We start from the raw sequence: 20,986 nt of genomic DNA on the forward strand, positions 1-20,986 counted from the left end.
AACTAATTTTTGGTCATGAGGTAAGAGGACCACTTAAACTTATTGAGGAAAAATTGGTGAGTGAGAAATCAGAAATTACATTATTGGATTACGTGTCAAATTTTAAGGAACGATTAAATAGAGCAGGTGAATTGGCTAGAGAACATTTTAAAAGTTGCACAGAATGTGATGAAATGGGTAGCGGACAAGAAATCCAAAGTTCGTAGTTTTGCCAGTGGAGATAAAGTTTGAGTATTGTTACCAGTGGTAGGTGAACCTTTAAAAGCAAGGTTTTGTGGACCTTATCAGATTGAAAGGAAATTAAGTGAGGTGAATTATGTGGTAAAAACACCAGATAGAAGGAAAACTCACCGAGTGTGTCATGTGAATATGCTTAAAAGGTACTTCAAAAGGGTAGGAGAGAAAAAGGAGGAGGTTTTAATGATTCTAACTGAAAGTGATGAACCAAATCCAGATGAATTGCAATTTGACAGACCTCAAATTAAATTGGAAAACGAGGATGTTCTTAAAAATTGGGATAAATTGTTGAGTTACCTTCCAGAGGAAAAATGAACTGACCTGAAAGAGTTATTGATATCACATGATCAAGTGTGCGGAGATAAATTGGGAAGTACTAAAATGGCTATACATGATGTAGATGTGGGAAATGCTGTTCCGATCAAGCAACATCCGTACAGACTTAATCCTTTAAAATTGGCACAGGTTAACAAAGAGATTGAGAGTATGCTTAAAAATGGCATAATTGAAGTGGGTTGCAGCCAATGGAGCTCACTCATAGTGATGGTGCCTAAACAAGATGGTACCCAATGGTTGTGTGTGGACTATAGAAAGGTTAATGCAGTTACAAGAATGGACTCTTATCCTATCGCACGTTTGGAGGATTGCATTGAGAAAGTGGGACAATCAGCTTTTATTTCCAAACTGGATTTACTTAAAGGTTACTGGCAGGTACCTTTATCCGAAAGGGCGAAGGAGATTTCAGCTTTTGTGACTCCAGATGGTATATACCAATTCGAAGTTATGCCATTTGGCATGAAAAACATACCAGCCACATTTCAACGATTAACTAACAAAGTTGTTTCAGGATTACCCAATTGTGTGGTATACATCGACGATCTGGTAATTTTCAGCCAGACATGGACAGAACATTTGAAACATCTGATGGAGTTATTCGATCGACTTCAGGAGGCGGGTTCGGTGATAAACCTAGCCAAAAGTGAATTTGGAAAAGCCCAAGTCACTTTTCTTGAGGAGTTTCCGATACACTCAAGACGAAGGGAAATAATGCGATTTCTTGGCATGAGTGGATTTGATCGAACATTTGTACAAAAGTTTTGTAGCATGATTGCTCCACTGATGGAATTGCTGAAGAAACCTCGAAAATTTCAGTGGACAGCAGACTTTCAACAGGCATTTGACGGCCTGAAAGCTCCTGTGTTGGAGAATTACAAGGGACTTTGCGATCAGATTGAACTAAAGTATCTGACTTTAAAGAGAAATGCCAAGGCGTAGAGAAATGGACGGATCGTGCAGAGTCCTTCTTGTTCAAAGTGACTGCCAATCAGGATGGATTTCAGTTGGAAGAACAAAAAAAAAATGGACTATATTATTATACCAGTTTGCATGTGTTGTTTTTTGAAATGAAAAAGTATATTTACTGTGTGCATTTCGTAAAGGATAGTGAAAAGGTGAAAAATGAAACTATCTTGAAGTTGATGGGTTTTTTTTTTTCTTGGGGGGAGGTGTCATGTGAGAGTACCTTTAAGAAATGGGTGTTTATGAAATGTACCTTAAAGAAATGGGTGTTTATCAGTGATGTCAGAGTGTGAGTGGAGCTGGGCTGTCTGTCAGCTTTTTACTTTCATTTTAGGTTGTTTGCTGCAGGATGTGTTTTAGTTTTGTTTTCAGTGTTGGAGCTGAAGCCAGACAGAGCAGGTGTACTGTTATTCTCTCTGCCATGAAAAGACTATCTCTTGATCATTTGGTGAATTCAGAATTATAAATGTTCTCAGTAGTGAATGTAAACCTAATGTGCTTCTGTTAAAAGGTGTTTATTTTGTCTTCTGGATGTTGTTTGGGAAGTTATTAAGGATTACTTAGTGTTGTATTCTTTGGGGGTTGTATTTGAATTGATGGTTGCTAAGATGTTCACTATATGTTTTAAAAAGGTTAACTTGAGTTCATAGAATAAACATTGTTTTGCTTTAAAAAATACTTTTCCATTTCTGCTGTACCACACCTGTAGAGTGGGCCGTGTGCTCCCCATACCACAATCTAGTAAAAATTCTGGGTCAGGTGAACTCCATGATACACTTTGGGGTTCTCTAAACCCTGGCCCATAAAAATAAAAATAAATTTATATACAGTGATCTTTAAGAGTTGCATTTTTGCAGCTAATTTTCAAATGAATCTACCTCAGAGAAGTCCCCCCACCCAGGATGATTTCCCACCTTGAGTCCCGATTGGTCACCCAGGTCAGATGACCCTTAATATCCTGTGTTGCCCTTAAAGGGGCAATCACCACTAATATCATGCAACGGTTTAAACCATCACACAAGTAATTTCATTCAAACGTTTATTAAATTGAATCAAGAGTTGGTGAATGATCACTGTCTGTCCTTGTGGGATCCACAAAATATTTGTAAACCGCTTTTTTCCTGAGTTGGCAAGTGTACAGGAAAAGGACACTTTTCAGTTGTCAATTATTCTTAAATCGAACATATTTTAGTTTTACCCCAACAGACAAAAATGTTTTTTCAGACTGCATTGAAATATCTTCCTGTGCACCACATGTTGCACTTTAACTTTTGAGCTGTATATTTCCATGTGTTTGTTGCAACTGATCCACCACTCAAAACATCCCGTTCGTATTCTTGGTTCAAATACAGCTTAGTGCAATTCATATACTTCATCCAATGAACAGCTTTAACCTTTGAGCTACCTTTATGAGGCAGCATGTTGCACATAATTTTAACTCCACCCTCATAAATCCAAAATCAGGTATGCTGTCTAACCTCTCGGTACCCCGTTCTCCTTTAATTGAACCAAGGAACTATTGAACAATGAAACGGTTTTGCCACTATAATTTCCCCTTTCCCTCAAAGGTACACCCTGCAGAATTTCAGCACCGGAATACACCATAATACTTGAATATTCAAATGCTTATCAGGAATAAATGTTCCAAGCCGGGAATCAATTTTCCAGTATCCCTTGAAAAACCTGTGCGAGACAACGTGTTGCATAGTTTTCCACGAATAGGAAGACTAGGACCAAGGGGCCTAGTCTAAAAATTAGAACTAGGCCTCTCAAGAATGTAATCAGGAAACATTTCTTCATGCGAACTGCGATGGAAATTTGGAATGCTCTTTCCGAAGCAACAATGTGCAAGATCAATTGTCACTCGTAAAACAGAGGTTGATAGATTATTAGCTGAAGGTATTAAGAGATGCGGAGAAAACACAGGTATACATGGGCGGCAAGGTAGTACTGCTGCTTCACAGCGCCAGGGTCACAGGTTTGATTCCCGGCTTGGGTCACTGTCTGTGCGGAGTCTGCATGTTCTCCCTGTATCTGTGTGGGTTTCCTCTGGGTGCTCCATTTTCCTCCCACAAGTCCCAAAAGACGTGCTTGTTAGGTGAATTGGACATTCTGAATACTCCCTCAGTGTACCCGAACAGGCACCGGAATGTGGCGACTTGGGATTTTCACAGTAGTTTCGTGTAGTGTTAATGTAAGCCTACTTGTGACAATAATAAAGATTATTATTATTATATAGATCACTGGTCATCCATGACCTTTTGAATAGTACAACAAGCTCGGGGAACCAAATTACTTTTTTTAAGCTATGGGTGTTTTGGGTGTTGCTGGCCAGGCCAGCATTTATTGCCCATCCCTAATTGCCCTTGAGAAGGTGGTAGTAAGCCGCCTTTTTGAACCGCTGCAGTCCATGTGGTGTAAGTACACCCAGAGTGCTGTTCCTACACATTAATTTTTTATTGAAGTCTGTGTTTGCAACACTAATAGGATTAACACATAATGATCTTTTTTGACACATTGTTGAATGTTGGCTGTTGCTTTCAGATTGCAGTTGCTATTGCAGTATCATTCGAATGGCTCACATCAGCTGAAAGCATCAGGTCAAATCTCTATTCATTCCACCAGATTTGAAGCATTAGTAAAAGTTCCCTTTGAACAATTTGAAATATTAGTTCAGGAAATTTTGCATTATGTGGCTCTGACACTGAAAATGGGCCCATGAAGACCAGAAATCGGATACTATAAAATGTCTAAGTTCTATTGACAAGGTCAGTCCTTGGGATTATTTATTACTCAGTTTTATTTTAAGTATGCTGAGGTAACAGGGGGGCGGGTGCAATATAACATTGCTTGCAAAATGTTTGAAACATTTTAAAATAATATTTCATCTCTACAGATCCGAAATTCAATTCAGGAACTGATATTCCCAAGAAGGTCTTTCAACTGGATACGACACATTGGAATTGGAGGGATCCTGCTGATTTTAGACAACCTTCTTGTGATATTCGTTCCAAACATTAGAGATATTTTTGGTTTCATAGGTAAGCTCACAGGTACCGGTCTGTGTGACTGACAGTGTATAATATTATTAGACAGATGTGATACATTAATGCCATTTTGTTTCTGTCTTTTTTCTTCTGTGCTCCAGGTGCATCTGCTGCTACAATGCTTATCTTCATACTCCCCTCAGCATGTTACATCAGACTTGTGAAGAAAGAATCAATGAAATCCATGCAAAAGATCGGGGTCAGTAATGATGAATCAAAATAGTTCATGCCAGTTTTGTCAGGGTAACTTTGTGAAGCTGCACTCACATTCTGAACAGAAAGTCATGCCTCGTGCACATCCGAAGTTTAAAGGATCTATACCTAGGGAGCACAATTCCAGAAATTCAACAACAGAATTTAACATAGTATTTCGTCGCTGCCTTAGAATCATGCAGTGGGAGTAGGCCTTTCAGCCCTTCAATCCTGCTTCCCCCTTTCCAGTTAGAATCAGGCGTTTAACTCCATTCATTCATTTTTGTTTAATATTGCTCGACAGCTTTACCTGAAAAAAATCCATCAATCTCGGTCTTGACGTTGTTAGTTGCCCACCAGCTTCCATAGCGTTTGTGAGGAAAGAGTTCTAGACTTCCATCACCTTTTGTGTGGAAAAAATGTCCTCTTGTCCTGGATTCCCCACTAGAGGAAATTGGTCCTCTCTATCACGCATACTGAATATATAATTCAGATCTCCCCTCAACCTACAAGGCAATAAAAGTGAAGGGTGATGTGTTGGGTGTTCTGGATCACAGACAGGTCACCAACACTTGAAGTAGTGCAACACTATTTTATTAAAAGGTTAACTATTTAAACATACTTGAACTGTGGGTAAATACGATACCAGCTTTAACTAAAGACCTTTGCCTTGTCCTAACCAGTTGATGCACTCAGCACACGGTGAATGTCTGTGTTGCAGGCTGTGAGTTCTGTGCTCCTAGCTAGCTGCTACTCGAATGAGCGGGAACTCTGATGTCCCTTGTCTTTATAGTGCATGTGCTCTCACTGGTGATTGGCTGCGGTGTTGTGTATGTTCATTGGTCCCACTGTGTGTCCATCAGTGTGTGTCAGCACCATGATATACTGGTGTATATTATGACATCCCCCCTTTTATCTAAAAAAATGTGCCTGCGTGACAATAAATAGTGTGTGGTGAATGTTCCTGACTACGTGTGTGCGAAATATTTACAGGACTATGTACATAAAACTAAGCTATTTACATGGGAAGGTGCCTGGTGCAGAAAAAAACAGTGTGTCACACAAATAACGAGATGAACACTATATACTAACCACTTGAACGATTAAACGGAAGAACAGAACAGACCAGAGAGTCCATTAGTGCAAAGTTCACAAATCAAGTCTCTGAGGTGGGCGACGAATTCTGGTTGACTGCCTCAAGGGTGGGTCAGGAGCCACCAGCTGAGGAGCGGGCTGGACTGCGTCAGAGTGAGGAGGATGCAGAGTAACCGGAATCTCTGCATAGTCCAGGTCAGGGACAACAGGAGGGCGTGGCACTGGTGGAGGATCACGTAGCGAGCGCAAAACGAGATGAAGGGCACGCCGATTACAGCGCGGAATGGAACCATCCGGTAGACGAACCAGGAACGAGCGGGGAGCCACCTGCCGAAGAACCACAGCAGTTGCAGACCAGCCACCATCCGGAAGATGGATGCGGACGTTGACATCTGGAGCCAGAGCAGGGAGATCAGCTGCACGGGTGTCATGAGCCGCCTTGTGCTGTGCACGAGACAGTTGCATTCGTTGAAGGACCGGAACATGGTCGAGTTCTGGGACGTGAATGGACGGCACCGTCATCTTCAGGGTGCGACCCATGAGCAGCTGGGCTGGCGCCAGGCCAGTGGACAGTGGGGCTGAGCGATAGGCCAGCAGGGTGAGGTAGAAGTCGGATCCTACATCGGCAGCCTTGCAGAGGAGCCGTTTGACTATGTGGACACCCTTCTCCGCTTTGCCATTGGATTGGGGGTACAGGGGACTGGATGTCACATGCACAAAGTTGTACCTCCTGGCAAAGTTGGACCATTCCTGGTTTGCGAAGCAGGGGCCATTGTCTGACATCACAGTGAGTGGGATGCCGTGACGAGCAAAGGGGTCCTTACAGGCATGGATGACTGCAGACGATGTGATGTCATGCAAACGTACCACCTCCGGGTAGTTTGAAAAATAGTCTACAATCAGAACATAGTCCCTGCCCAACGTGTGGAACAGGTCGATGCCGACCTTGGACCAAGGGGACGTGACCAACTCACGCTGTAGGGTCTCACGTGGTTGAGCCGGCTGGAACCGCTGACAGGTGGGGCAGTTGAGCAATGTGTTGGCGATGTCGTTCAAGTCTTTTTGTATTATATTGACCAGCGGGCGATGGTCGGTCTCGACGGTGAATTGGGGAAGGCCGTACACATAATCATGAAATTTGACGACACCGGTCAACAGGCCCAGGCACTCCTTTTCTATCTGCGCGTAGCGCTGTTCCGTGGGGGTCATGGCGCGTGACGCATATGCAACGGGGGCCCATGATGAGGCCTCATCGCGTTGCAGGAGCACTGCCCCAATGCCAGATTGGCTGGCATCGGTCGAAATTTTTGTCTCTTTCGCTGGATCAAAAAAGGCCAATACCAGGGCCGTGGTAAGTTTGGTTTAAAGTTCTCTCCATTCGCGCTCGTGGGCAGGAAGCCATTGGAAGTCTGTCGTCTTCCTGACCAGGTTCCTGAGAGCTGTGGTATGAGAGGCGAGGTAAGGGATGAACTTCCCTAGGAAGTTGACCATGCCCAGAAATCGGAGGACCGCCTTCTTGTCCTCTGGCTTTTTCATGTCTGTGATGGCAGCCACCTTGTCCGCATCCGGCCGCTGACCCAACTCGGAGATGAGGTCCCCTAGGAACTTGATTTCCGTCTGGCCGAAGGAGCATTTGGCTCTGTTGAGGTGCAGGCCCTGCTCCCGTATGCGTTTGAACACGCGCTGGAGGCGACTGATATGCTCCTGCGGGGTGGTGGACCAAATGATTATGTCATCAACATAGACGCGAACACCTTCAATGCCTTCCATCATTTGTTCCATGATCCTGTGGAATACTTCTGATGCCGATGTGATCCCAAACGGCATCCTGTTGTAACAATATCTGCCAAAAGGGGTGTTAAAGGTACACAGTTTCCTGCTGGATTTGTCTAGTTGAATTTGCCAGAATCCTTTAGAGGCGTCATGTTTGGTGAAGAGCTTGGCCCGAGTCATCTCGCATGTGATCTCTTCACGCTTGGGGATTGGGTAATGCTTCCTCATTATGTTGTGATTCAGATCCTTTGGATCAATGCACATTCTGAGCTCGCCAGAAGGCTTCTTTACACACACCATGGAACTGACCCAGTCGGTTGGTTCCGTAACTTTGGAGATCACTCCTTGGTCTTGGAGGTACTGCAGCTGCTGCTTGAGGCAGTCCTTGAGGGGTGCTGGGACTCTGCGAGGTACATACACCACAGGCGTGGCGTTCTGTTTGAGTATGATCATGTAAGTATATGGGAGTATGCCCATGCCTTCAAAGACGTCGCGGTGCTGGTCGATGATGGCGTTGAGTTGCGCCCTGAAGTCAGCATCCTGGAAGGCAGACGTGTCATCAGGAGAGAGAGAGTGAACTCTTTGAACGAGGTTTCACAATTTGCACGCCTGTGCGCCAAGCAGAGAGTCCTTCGAGGAGCCCACGATCTCGAAAGGAAGGATGACTTTTCGTGACTTGTGTGTCACTTCGAGTTGGCATGAGCCGGAAGCAGGAATGATGTTGCCATTGTAGTCCAATAGCTGGCAGGCCGATGGGAGAATTGTTAGTTTGACACGAAGGCTTTGGAAAGCAGACCACGCTATGAGATTGGTGGAGGCACCAGTGTCCAGGCGGAATCGTATTTGGGACCGGTTGACCATCAGGGTGGCACACCACTCATTGTCTGGATCGATGCTGTATACCGCCAGCGGCTGGTGTCTTTGCTTCGGGGACAGCCTCTTTTTCGTTATGACACCGACTCGAAAAGGCGCCTTCGGGTCCTCGGTGTCACTGCTGTGTGGGAGGTCGGAATCGGACTCGGTGACCGTGGGTTGAATTGCCCGAACATTCCTGCGAGGCTGGCTGAAGCGATATGAATTGGAAGGCTGAGCAGCTCGACAGCAGGCAGCATAGTGGCCAAGTCTTCCACATCGTATGCATTGTCGAGATTTTGCGGGGCATTGCCGCTTTAAATAGGCGGAGCCACAGTTGCCACACGTCGTGATGTCAGCACGTTCGCTGCGCCACCGCACATGCGTGGTGCGGTCCTGCACATTACGTTCCTCCATGTCGCCGTCTCCTTGTTTGGTGCATACAAGCGCGCGAGTCCGCGAAAAGCGCGCAAAATGGCCGCCCTCATCCAGGCTGAGGCCCTGGAGGTGTTCAATCACTTGGACCCGTTCCGCCTCGTAGGGACATTGCCGCGCCGTTTCAGCCGCTTGTATATGGGAGTACCGACTGGTGGCATTTTCATGTAGGAAACAGGTCTCGATGGCGGTCGCGAGGGCGAGTTGCTTTACTTTGAGGAGCTGCTGACGTAGGGCGTCCGACTGAACACCGAAAATGATCTGGTCGCGTATCATGGAGTCGGAGGTGGGCCCGTAGCTGCAAGATTGCGCAAGGATGCGGAGGTGCGTTAAAAAGGATTGGAAAGGTTCATCCTTACCCTGCAAACGCTGCTGGAACACGTAGTGTTCAAAACTTTCATTCACCTCTACGCTGCAGTGAGTGTCAAATTTGAGGAGAACCGTCTTGGATTTCGTCTTATCATCGTCATCTGTAAAGGTGAGAGAGTTGAAAATATGGATGGCATGGTCCCCGGCCGTGGAGAGGAGAAGTGCAATCTTTCTGGTGTCCGAGGCGCCCTCCCTGTCCGTGGCTTCGAGGTAGAGCTGGAAGCGCTGTTTGAAAATCTTCCAGTTGGCCCCGAGGTTGCGGCGATGCGGAGCGGCGGCGGCAGGCTGATGTTGTCCATGTTGCAGAATGACGGAATGCTGGCGGAAGGCAGATCACTTGCAGGTACGTCTAAGAAGTGCTAGTGTGCAACCACTCCTGGTATCACGATGTGTTGGGTGTTCTGGACCACAGACAGGTCACCAACACTTGAAGTAGTGCAACACTATTTTATTAAAAGGTTAACTATTTAAACATACTTGAACAGTGGGTAAATATGATACCAGCTTTAACTAAAGACCTTTGCCTTGTCCTAACCAGTTGATGCACTCAGCACATGGTGAATGTCTGTGTTGCAGGCTGTGAGCTCTGTGTTCCTAGCTAGCTGCTACTCTAATGAGCGGGAACTCTGATGTCCCCTGTCTTTATAGTGCGTGTGCTCTCACTGGTGATTGGCTGCGGTGTTGTGTATGTTGATTGGACCCACTGTGTGTCTGCACCATGATATACTGGTGTATGTTATGACAAAGGGTATGCAACCTTCCCTGATAGCTTAAACCATGATATAATTCTGGTGCTTTGGGACCAATCTATCAATCCTGATGTTTTGTGTCCAAATCTGAATGTAATATTTAGAGCAAGACTCTCTACAACTGGAACATCACTCCCTCATTTTTAATCACTTTGCAGTATAATCCAACCGACCATTTTGATTGAAAGCTTTGTCAGCTTTGACAAAGAGTCATCCCAACTCAAAACATTCGCTCCCTTTTCTCTCCACAGATGCTGTCAGACCTGCTGAGATTGTCCAGTATTATCTCTTTTTGTTTCAGATTCCAGCATCCGCAGTAATTTGCTTTTATGACCATTTTGATTACTCTTTGTGTGTGTGCAGTAACTTTGAGCGATTTGTCTGTATGGTCACCAAAATCCATTTGCTATTCCATATCTTCTGGTGTCACACCATTAAAGCCATCACAGTCCACGAATTGGCCAGTTTGAGGTCTTTTAATCTGAAAAATTGACTACTGTAAATAAAATGGACATGAACAAATATTAATTGGCTTTACATTGTTTGTTCTGCAACAGTTTAGCGCAACATAACATTTTTTGACTGGCTGGCCATTTTTCTGCCTCCATTACCTTATAAATCATTAACAGAGAATTTTGTTTCCCAATTCTATGCTTGCCGTTTACACATGGTTTAACCTGAATACTAAATTCTAGCCTCTGTATTCCTGGTGGGCTATGACACCACCAACATTTGGTAGGACAGGACACTTTCATCTTCCCTCATGCTGACTCCGCTCCCAAAGCCTGGGAACAGTAAAGGAGGCAGGCACAAATGCTATTAGCGATATCATCTGGGAATTTACCGCACAAGAGATGTGAGGAATTTGGGATTCACATCTTGGTGTTCCTTGAGAGGTCCGTTTGTTCCTGGCAAAAGTCTGGATTTTGTTTGCTAATGATTATTTGCCATTTAGAAGCTGGCAAATGTAAGTTAAGTCAATTGTCTAGTCTTTCATAAATCAACAGTGTTAACCATCTCCATTCATTTGCTTGCAATGCCTGTGTCATGGATAGGATTTCTGGTGGTGACTTAATGCCACCCTCACCTCCTCCTCTGACATGAACATTTGTGGTGAGGGCAAAATATGTCATACTGTTGTGGGGTTGATTGCTCATGAAGGAAGTTTGCAGGAGGTTAGCAACATGGATAGATACCCAATGTAATTGGGTCCCGTCCCATATTTCTCCTCCACTCACTCAGTCGTGATTCTGCGCACACGGAATGCACAAATGTCTAGCTCCCTAACTCGAGCAGGATCAAAGCTTTTGTTCCTGGTGCTAAGTAATAAAGCCACTTTTATCATAGAAGTATAGAAAATAGGAGCAGGAGGACAGTGTTCGGCCCTTCGAGCCTGCTCCACCATTCATCATGATGATGGTTAAAGGTGCAACTCAATAGCCTGATCCCGCCTGCCGCCCCCCCCCCCCTCACCACCACCACCACCACATATCCTTTAATCCCTTTCATCCCAAGTGCTATATCTGACTGCTCTTGAAAACATCTGTTTTGGCCTTAACTGCTTTCTGTGGTAGCTAATTCCTCAAGCTGACCACTCTCTGAGTGAAGAAAGTTCTCCTCATCTCTGTCTTAAATAGTCTACCCTATATCCTCGGACTGTGACCCCTGGTTTTGGACACCCCCGCCATCAGGAACTTCCTTCCTACCCTGTCTAGTCCTGTTCGAATTTTATAGGTTTCTATGAGATCCCCCCTCATTCTCCAGCGAATGCAATACCTAACCGACTCAATCTCTCCTCATACACCAGTCCTACATGCAAAAGTGTCAGGTTGGTAAACCTTTGCTGCGCTCCCTCCATAGCAAGAACATCCTTTCGCAGATAAGGAGACCAAAACTGCACACAATATTCCAGATATGGGACGAAATTCTCCCCCAACGGCGCGATGTCCGCCGACTGGCGCCCAAATCGGCGCCAATCAGACGGGCATCGCGCCGCCCCAAAGGTGCGGAATGCTCCGCATCTTTGGCGGCCTAGCCCCTCAATGTCGGGGCTAGGCCGGCGCCGGAGGGATTTCCGCCCCACCAGCTGGCGGAAATGGCGTTTGTTGCCCCGCCAGCTGGCGCAGAAATGCGGCGCATGCGCGGGAGCGTCAGCGGCCGCTGAAAGTTTCCCGCGCATGCGCAGTGGGGAGAGTCACTTCCGCCTCCGCCATGGTGGAGGCCGTGGCGGAGGCAGAAGGGAAAGAGTGCCCCCACGGCACAGGCCCGCCCGCGGATCCTTTGGGGGGTCTGGAGACCGCGGTAGGGGGGTTCAGAGATCAGGGCGGCATTTATAAATGGTGCACCGATCTTTTCCTGCACTGAAGCTAAGTATGACCTCGACGGGGCGTTCCTCGCCGCAGCCCAAAAAAGAAACAGAGCCCTGTTGGCATCGAGAAACACCCCACTAAAGCGCCTAAAATGGTACTGTTTCTATTTCATAAATCACGCCCATTACCTCTATTTTATGGAAGTTGCAGATTCCTTGTGTTGATTCCACATTTGGCACGAGTACCTGAAATGTTTAATTAGTTAAGAATTCCATAATAGGTTGTAGTTCTGTATTGAAATGCATAATTATTATCGGTACTTTTAAGGATGAATGGTTCTTTTTAGATAAAGGCGGTAAAAAAATCACAAAATGTAATGTTTTTTGTTCCTCTTGTTTTCTAGGCTACGATTTTCCTGATCATTGGAATCATTTTTATGATTGGAAGCATGACTCTTATTATTTTTGACTGGATCCACAACCCACCAGGTTCAGGTGGCCATTAACCAGATGATCAGTGCTATGAATGGAACCAGCGTTTCTTTTGCATCTTATAAACAGCCCTGGAAAACAGCCACTGCAGTCATCAGATGCCATTCCTCATTTGCTTTTTTAACAGAAAGATTCCAGAGACTTGAGCACACAAGAGTTAAGACTAGATGCTGTCTATCGATAACTGAAGATCTGTTCTTACAAGGAATTGTTTTACTTAGGCTTAAAATGTCTTTGGACTTCAAAAAGAAAATCCAGATTCTGGATAAGTAGGATCTGCTGTGAACAAATTCAAAATGGAACAATACCACATAGTGCAACTTAACTGCTGGCTGTATTTAATTTAAGAAAAGCTGTACCGTTGCTCAAATACTGGAAAACCTTTGTCTCTGAGGTTGTATATAGTTTTCAAATATTACACCAAGCATGCATTTACTAACTTACAGGATGCGTTAGGCTCCTGTTGCATTTAACTTCTTATCTTTTACGGTATAGGAAGTGCATCTTTCTGATGCGGCCTGCTGGGCCTGTAAAGAGAGATCACCTTTTTTTAAAATCGCCTTTTCTTTCAGTTAAAGATTAAAATCGGATAAAATGGATTTGGCTAGCAATTTTTGCATGTCTGTAGTTAAGGTCCTGATCCTGTATCTTGACCGCCTACATTTCCCCCGCCTCCTTGCATTCTGAGCTACTGGTTCCAACCAATCACAGAGCCTGCTGGAACTAACAATCTGCAATCATGATCAGAATCTTCTTACAAATGAAAGGATTATAATATGAAGTACAAAATTGTCTTTTATGTAACCTGATTTAAAAAGTTAACTTATTTCATTCTAATCTTTAACCTGCTAAGATATGCAATTTGTTACTTCACTGAGATATTAGTGTAATGTGTACATTATTTTTGTGGTAGCCATGATGTGGAGATGCCGGCGTTGGACTGTAGTGAGCACATTACGAAGTCTTACAACACCAGGTTAAAGTCCAACAGGTTTGTTTCGATGTCGCTAGCTTTCGGAGCGCTGCTCCTTCCTCAGGTGAATGAAGAGGTCTGTTCCAGAAACACATATATAGACAAATTCAAACAATCACCAGGCAGGAATGTTCCCTTCCAGTCGGGGAACACTTCAGCAGTCAAGGGCATTCAGCCTCTGATCTCCGGGTAAGCGTTCTCCAAGGCGGCCTTCAGGACCCGCGACAACGCAGAATCGCCGAGCAGAAACTTATAGCCAAGTTCCGCACACATGAGTGCGGCCTCAACCGGGACCTGGGATTCATGTCGCATTACATTCATCCCCCACCATCTGGCCTGCGAAATCCTACCAACTGTCCTGGCTTGGTACAATTCACACCTCTTTAACCTGGGGTTACCCCATCTCTGGATCTGTAAAGATTTAATCACCTGCTAATGCTCGCATTCCAAGCATTGTTTGGCATCTTTGAATTTGTCTATATATGTGTTTCTGGAACAGACCTCTTCATTCACCTGAGGAAGGAGCAGCGCTCCGAAAGCTAGTGACATCGAAACAAACCTGTTGGACTTTAACCTGGTGTTGTAAGACTTCGTATCATTTTTGTGATTAGTATTACCTTTCTCAGAAAGGTAGAAAGTGCATTTAAATCCAAAACCTTTTAACCATTTTACAAGATCAATTCAAGAAAAGAAGCTGTAGCCCTCTTCTCCAAACAGTAGATCATTTATGTTTTGCAGTTAAAGGAAAACTCTCTTATGAATGGTGCTTTGCAAATACTTTAAAAATCATAGAATAAGTGTTGGTTTAATTACTACCTTTGTCTTCCATACATAAACAGAAAGGTGTCAAAGGGCAAAATGTTCGAGTAACAAAGTACTTGGTTTTAGTTAAACCAGCACCAGTTGTCAAGAATGTTATGCTGCAGGCAACTGTGATTTCATTAATGTATATAATACATATTTTTTTTATGAGTTGATATTTTTGGAATCAAAATGTATAGTATCTTGTGTTCAGTTACTTTAAAAAAATAACTTCTAGAAAGATCAATAATCCAGATTTATTTTTAAACTAGTCTTTGCTCGGGCTTCGAGTGTTTAAAGATTTCTCTGATTTACCATGATTAACATTTAGCAATCAACAACGTGCTTTGAAAATAGCTTTTTTAAAAACACACTCACACTTCCTTAGTTCGGTGGTAGTGCTCCTAGTTTGATGCCCCAACAGATTTCTAAGGGATTTTTGACACCCTGGAACTTCAAAACTAGTTTGTTTCTCTTCCTAGTCTACATATCAATCATTTTTCTGCATTACTTTGAGGAAGTTTGTATCATGGTGAAGATCTGTGACCATTATGATGGACAAGAAATGCCTAGCAGAGGTATTTTTATTTAACTAGCCAAAGTGGAACTTTATTTATAGATCTAAGTATGAGTGACAAGTGAATATTTCCAATGTTGTGATTTATTCTTGTGTGGGTGTGTTTGATTAATCAAATAGTGTCTTCGCTTGAGTCTTTTACGTATTGTAAATAGGGATCCTCATGGTAAACTTGTGTGAGTTTTGTTGTCTGGTGAAACGCGACAGTCAATCTCTACATTGTGAGATTTATTTTGCACAAACCTGTTGTCAGTTGGTTTCCGATGGCTTCAGTGTCACCTTTGCTGGTCTCAAGGGAGAAAATTCCACAGGTTTCCACACGTAGAAAGAGTGGTAAGGGGAGAAGTCAGTATATGTCCCTATTGAAATGAAGGCACCGGGTCTCCATGAGTATTGAGGGTCTGGGGCCAGATGCGCAGAGATGGTGCTCAAGATTGTGTCACCTCCGACAAAGTGCTTCACTCCACCAGCCTCTCTGTGGGATTGGATCTCATGGGTACCAGAATTTAGGGCTCTGTGGCACTGAGTCACCTGACACTGACCAGGACTCACTCCTAAATGAATCCTGTCCTTGTAGGTTGGCCATCCATCGTTTGTATTTGCCTCTTGATGGGTCATTGTGGAGGGTTCTAGGGAAATTGGACCACATGTCATCTGATGCTTGGATAATAAGCACTTGAGGAAGTGGCATGGCCATGCATAATAGACCGAAGAGTATTTCAAGCAGCATTTAAAAGCCTAATGAGCAATTTACCCTGAAAATCTTTTAAGGATATTTTTCAATTCAACATTCGTAAATTTGCCACAAAATGACAACTAACTTTTTTTAATGCTTTTCTCAAGTGCTTTTTTAAAAAAAAAAATCGGCTCTTACCCTTTTCAATGAACCAAAACCTGATTGTTTGTGACCTGTCGAATGCCTTACCAGGATTCTTTCCGAGCAGTGATGAATTCTGTTCTGTTTATTTTGTTTTATGATATAAATTATGCACAGTACTCGTGAAATGACTCATGTTTTTGTACAGGTGGGTGAAGCTACTGTGGCAAGGTACAAATTGCGTTTCAGTTTACTTAAAATTGGTATAACCTCTCTGACTTACCATTGCTGGACAGACGGGCATTTTTTGTATCAGAGAAAGTTGTGGAAAAAAATACTGCTCAATAAAGCTGCATAAAGACATTTTTCTCATTTTGTTGTTCTGAATTTGTGCAAATGATCATTCTGAACCATGGATAATGAATTGTAAATGAATTAAAATGCAACGTGGCAAAACGTTGTTTCACTTGCATTAGATGAAAGAGATGCAATGCTAAATCATTCAACAAGAGATTCTGACAAAACTTGTGGACAGGAAATGGATAGATCAGTGAGTTAAATTAGAATGACCAAATCCGGCTGGACATATTCCTGAGGGTTTCGCCAGATACCCGCCTGCCTCCAAACTTCCGATTCCGGTCTAACTGTATTTCTTCCTCTTCTTACAGTTTTCCCCATTTTACTTAGTGTCACCACAGTACTGGTTAATCACCCTTCTCCACTTCCTTCTGTCAGTTACTTATTCCTATTCCAATCCCACCATTGCATCCTTCCATCTGATCTTAGGCCTATTTTCTTTCTTGCCATCAGTAGCCTCACCACAGGTTCTCTCTCTCTTTCTGCAACATTGACCATACCATTTCAATCTCTAGTTCCCTCAGTTCTTCCGTGATCTTCCCTGATCCTCTGATGTACTGCTTCCTGATTTTGTCCTTTCTCATCATTTCATTAGTGGCCAGTCATTCTTCTCTCTTCTTGATAATTGCAAAATGTCTGCCATCCTCACAATTGACATGTAGATTATTCCTTTCAGTCTCAACTGTACTTTTCTATCACACAACAGTCCATTGATCCTCTTCCAAATCCATTGGTTAATTCCCGTTCATATCTTCCCATCTCCAATCTCTCTTATACCAAATAAGCAAAAGTGCTCAATGCAAAATGCCTCCTCAGTCTGTCGGCTGTGTGTCTTCTGTGAAATCGGTAGTTCCAATCCAGTTCCTAGTCAACATGGGCTGGCTATAGAAAAACCTATTCAAATTGGCGATGTCACACAGATGAGCTAAGGCCCATAAAATATTACGGCATAGGAAGACTTTTGTCCCATCATTCCTATGCCAGTTCTTAGAGCTATGCAATTAGTCCCACTTCCCTGCTCTTTTCTCATAGTTTCCTATACAGGTTTATATTTATTCAATTCCCTTTTCAGTTACAAATGAATTTGCTTCCACCACCTTTGTGGCAGTGCATTCCAAATCATCATAAATAAAATTCTCCTTGTCTCCCTGCTTTTGCCAATTTAATTTTTGTTCATAATCTTTTGTGTGGAACCTTATCAAATGTTTTCTGGAAGCCCATATGGAGAACATCCAGACACATTTGACAGCCAAAAGTTCAAATTGAGAAATTTGACATGATAATTTTATATTAATTATGCTTAATTTTATGCAGGTAGTGGGCATTAACATGGGATTTACTTGAGCCTCTAAACTAAAACTGTGGTTGTTAGGTTGGGAGGTGTATGCTTGTGATCCGTAACTCTGTAAATAAATACAAAAGTTTGCAAAGATTGGCTCCAGTTCTATCCTTCACCAGATAGTTTTCTGGGGCGCGATTCTCCGACCCCCCACCGGGTCGGAGAATCGCCGGGGGCCGGCATGAATCCCGCCCCCGCCGTGTCGCGAATTCTCCGCCACCGGATATTCGGCGGGGGTGGGGATCGCGCCGTACCGGTCGGCGGGAATCCCCCGGCGATTCTCTGGTCCGCGATGGGCCGAAGTCCTGCCGCTGTCAACCCACGCCAGCCGGCGTCGATTGAACCACCTACTGTACTGGCGGGAGCAGACGGCGCGGACGGGCTCCGGGGTCCTGGGGGGGGTGCGGGGCGATCTGGCCCCGGGGGATGCCCCCCACGGTGGCCTGGCCCGCGATCGGGACCCACCGATCCGCGGGTGGGCCTGTGCCGTGGGGGCACTCTTTTCCTTCCGCCTTCGCCATGGTCTCCACCATGGCGGAGGCGGAAGAGACCCCCTCCACTGCGCATGCGCGGGGTGCCATGAGCGGCCGCTGACGCTCCCATGCATACGCCGCACGGCAAAGTCATTTCCGCACCAGCTGGCGAGGCACCAAAGGCCTTTCCTGCCAGCTGGCAGGGCGGAAATCAGTCCGGCGTGGGCCTAGCCCCTCAAGGTAAGGGCTCGGCCCCTCAAGATGTGGATAATTTTGCACCTTTGGGGCGGCGCGATGCCGGACTGATTCGCGCCGTTTTTGGCGCCGGTCGGCGGACATCGCGCCGATTGCGGAGAATCCCGCCCCTGGAGTAGAACATCACACCTACCATTAGCTTAGCAAAGAGGAAGATTCTTTGAAGTGCCGCCACAGAAGTGAACTTTACAGATACCTTGGTGAGTTGTATGACTGGAACAGATTATAGAGATAACCATGGAGGGATTTGGAAACATGGATGAAAAGTTTCAAATCGAGATATTGTTCAACCAGCAGCCAAATTAGGTCAGCAGGCACATGAGTGATCAGGGAGCAGGACTTGTGGTTTTAGACATGGGCAGCAGAATATTGGATTGCCTCAAATTTATGAAGGGTGAGCTGAAGGAAGTGAGCCAGGAGTGCAGTAGAATACTTAAAGCTAGAGGCAATAAAAGCATAGATGAGAATTCCAGCAGCAGGTTACCTGAGGCAAGGGAGATGGAATGGACGTGGATATAGATGGTCTTAGTGATGGTATGGATATATAGGTCAGTTTGGGGTCAAATATGACACCAAGATTGTGAACAGTCTGGTTCGCCCTCAGACGGTTGCCATGGTGAGGGATGGAGTTTGTGGCTAGACCTCATAGCGAGGTCTAACACCAGTGACTTTGGTCATCCTCGCATTTAGTTAGAGAAAATTATTGGAAACCAGATGAGTAACCAAACAATTTAGAGGCTGTGGAAAGAGCTAAGGGAGGTGGAGGTGAGGTAGAGCTACATGTTGTCTGTGTACGTGTTGAATTCGGACAATGTTGCCAAGGAACAGCCCGTAGATATGAAATGGGAGGAGAGTCTCTGGAGTGAGATTAGAACATTTCCAGAGGTGAGCATGCAATCAATGAGCCATGGATAACACTAAGATGTGCAACAAAGATCTATCAGGCCACCTGGCATTCATTACTAGAGGTAGTAAAATTCACCACTGCTCTCAACCTATAATGCTACATTATTATTTGGTCAGCACAGTGGTTAGCACTGCTACATCACAGCGCCAGGGATCCGGGTTCAATTCCAACCTTGGGTGACTGACTATGTGGAGTTTGTACATTCTACCTGTGTCAGTGTAGGCCAAAAGAAAAGTCAGCTCGATACAAGAATTGTTGCTGACGTCCCACGTTCCTTTAAAAGAGTTCACTCTTTTTAAACGATTGTATAGAATTTTTTATTTTTTAAACAACCAACCATCGTCAAGACTCCGTTGAGGCCAGGTCCCTGACTGAGTAAAATTAAACAGTCAACAATTAGTCAAAATGCTGCAAGGAGTAACTAAGCTAATTATTAGTCAGTGGCACTGATTGATGGTAAGAAATGTTTGAGGTGGGTGTTGCGAGGGGAAATAAAGGTTTCCTTCATGTGTTTCAGTCTTTTTCTAGTAGTCACAGAACCCACTGAATTCACTGAACAGAATCCATCTTACTTGCAATGTGGTTTGTTTTTGATAAGACAGAGCAGCCCCTTCAATAGCCAGTGAGTTGAACCAGTGGATCTATTTTTGTTTCTGCAACACAAAGTGCAGACTCAGTACTCAATGTACCGTATTAGAGCTAGTGATGACGTCTGCAGCGCTTTTCAGCACTTAATCACAGCTGAAGAGTAATTCAAAACCAACCACTTACTTGCAACCAATGACAGGACACTTGAAAGGTCAAAGTTCCAATATGTTGGATTAAGGCTACATCCAAACCTGGCAAAATGGCTGCACATTCTGGAGACTGCATAAGAAGTTAAACCTTTTAGTGCTGGAGGTTTGCCAATATATAGCACCGTGGAGAATGTTCGCAGGGGCAACGTGATCTGTGTGACAAAAATACATTTTGTAAGGGTGCCCATTTATGATACAAAATAATTAGAAGTGTTTTCCAGGCTCCCCCTGTCTAAAATCACAAAGTTTAAAATCACTTTTTATCAAAAACCTGCTGGAATCTTCATATTACTGCTGAAAGCATAGAGAGGTGTTCTTACTGACTTTTGTTGCTTCAATGCACAAAGGCAAGAAAAAAAATTACTTTTTAGATATATTTAAGGATAAATCCTCTTTTCATGTGGGTATTTTACTTCATTTGCTATGCATTGTATAAGCTAAACTTGCCTTGCTTTTCCAATGACTTTAGCTTTGACTCAATGATAGCAATCGCATCTTGCTGAGTCTGGCTTCATTACACTTCTCCACCATGCAACCTGACATTTCAGTGTAGTACTGAGGGAGTGCCAAGCTGTTGGGAGGTGCTGTCTTTTGTGGAACATTAGTGATGCCCTGTCAGGTCAATATTAAATATTCCCATGCTATGAACTGATCAAGAGAAGATGGATTCTTCCAGCATCCTCGGCAGTACCAATTTAATTCGAACAGATTATCTGTGTTCATTCCAATCATTCTATGTTGAGGAAGAATAAGTCAGAAGCTGGCCTGTGCCTTAAAGCAGATTTATTTCCAAGTCAGCAAAGTATGCCAATTCTTTCAAGTATTCAAAAAGCAATTTATCA

General features: G+C 44.2%; 1 protein-coding gene across 4 annotated transcripts in view; it reads left to right on the top strand.

Annotated features, from left to right (window-relative positions):
- The window catches only part of LOC140396432 (sodium-coupled neutral amino acid transporter 4-like), a 116,137-nt gene extending 99,758 nt beyond the window's left edge, over positions 1 to 16,379 (top strand). For all 4 annotated transcript variants that reach the window (XM_072485051.1, XM_072485049.1, XM_072485053.1 and 1 more), the window contains exons 14-16: positions 4,433 to 4,577; positions 4,685 to 4,782; positions 12,761 to 16,379. In XM_072485051.1, the coding sequence (XP_072341152.1) occupies positions 4,433 to 4,577; positions 4,685 to 4,782; positions 12,761 to 12,862 (345 nt within the window). In that variant the 3' untranslated portion in view covers positions 12,863 to 16,379. The remainder of the gene's footprint in view (positions 1 to 4,432; positions 4,578 to 4,684; positions 4,783 to 12,760) is intronic.
- Positions 16,380 to 20,986: the final 4,607 nt, after the last annotated feature.

This window comes from Scyliorhinus torazame, chromosome 19 (assembly GCF_047496885.1).
Source record: "Scyliorhinus torazame isolate Kashiwa2021f chromosome 19, sScyTor2.1, whole genome shotgun sequence".
Classification (NCBI taxonomy): domain Eukaryota; kingdom Metazoa; phylum Chordata; class Chondrichthyes; order Carcharhiniformes; family Scyliorhinidae; genus Scyliorhinus; species Scyliorhinus torazame.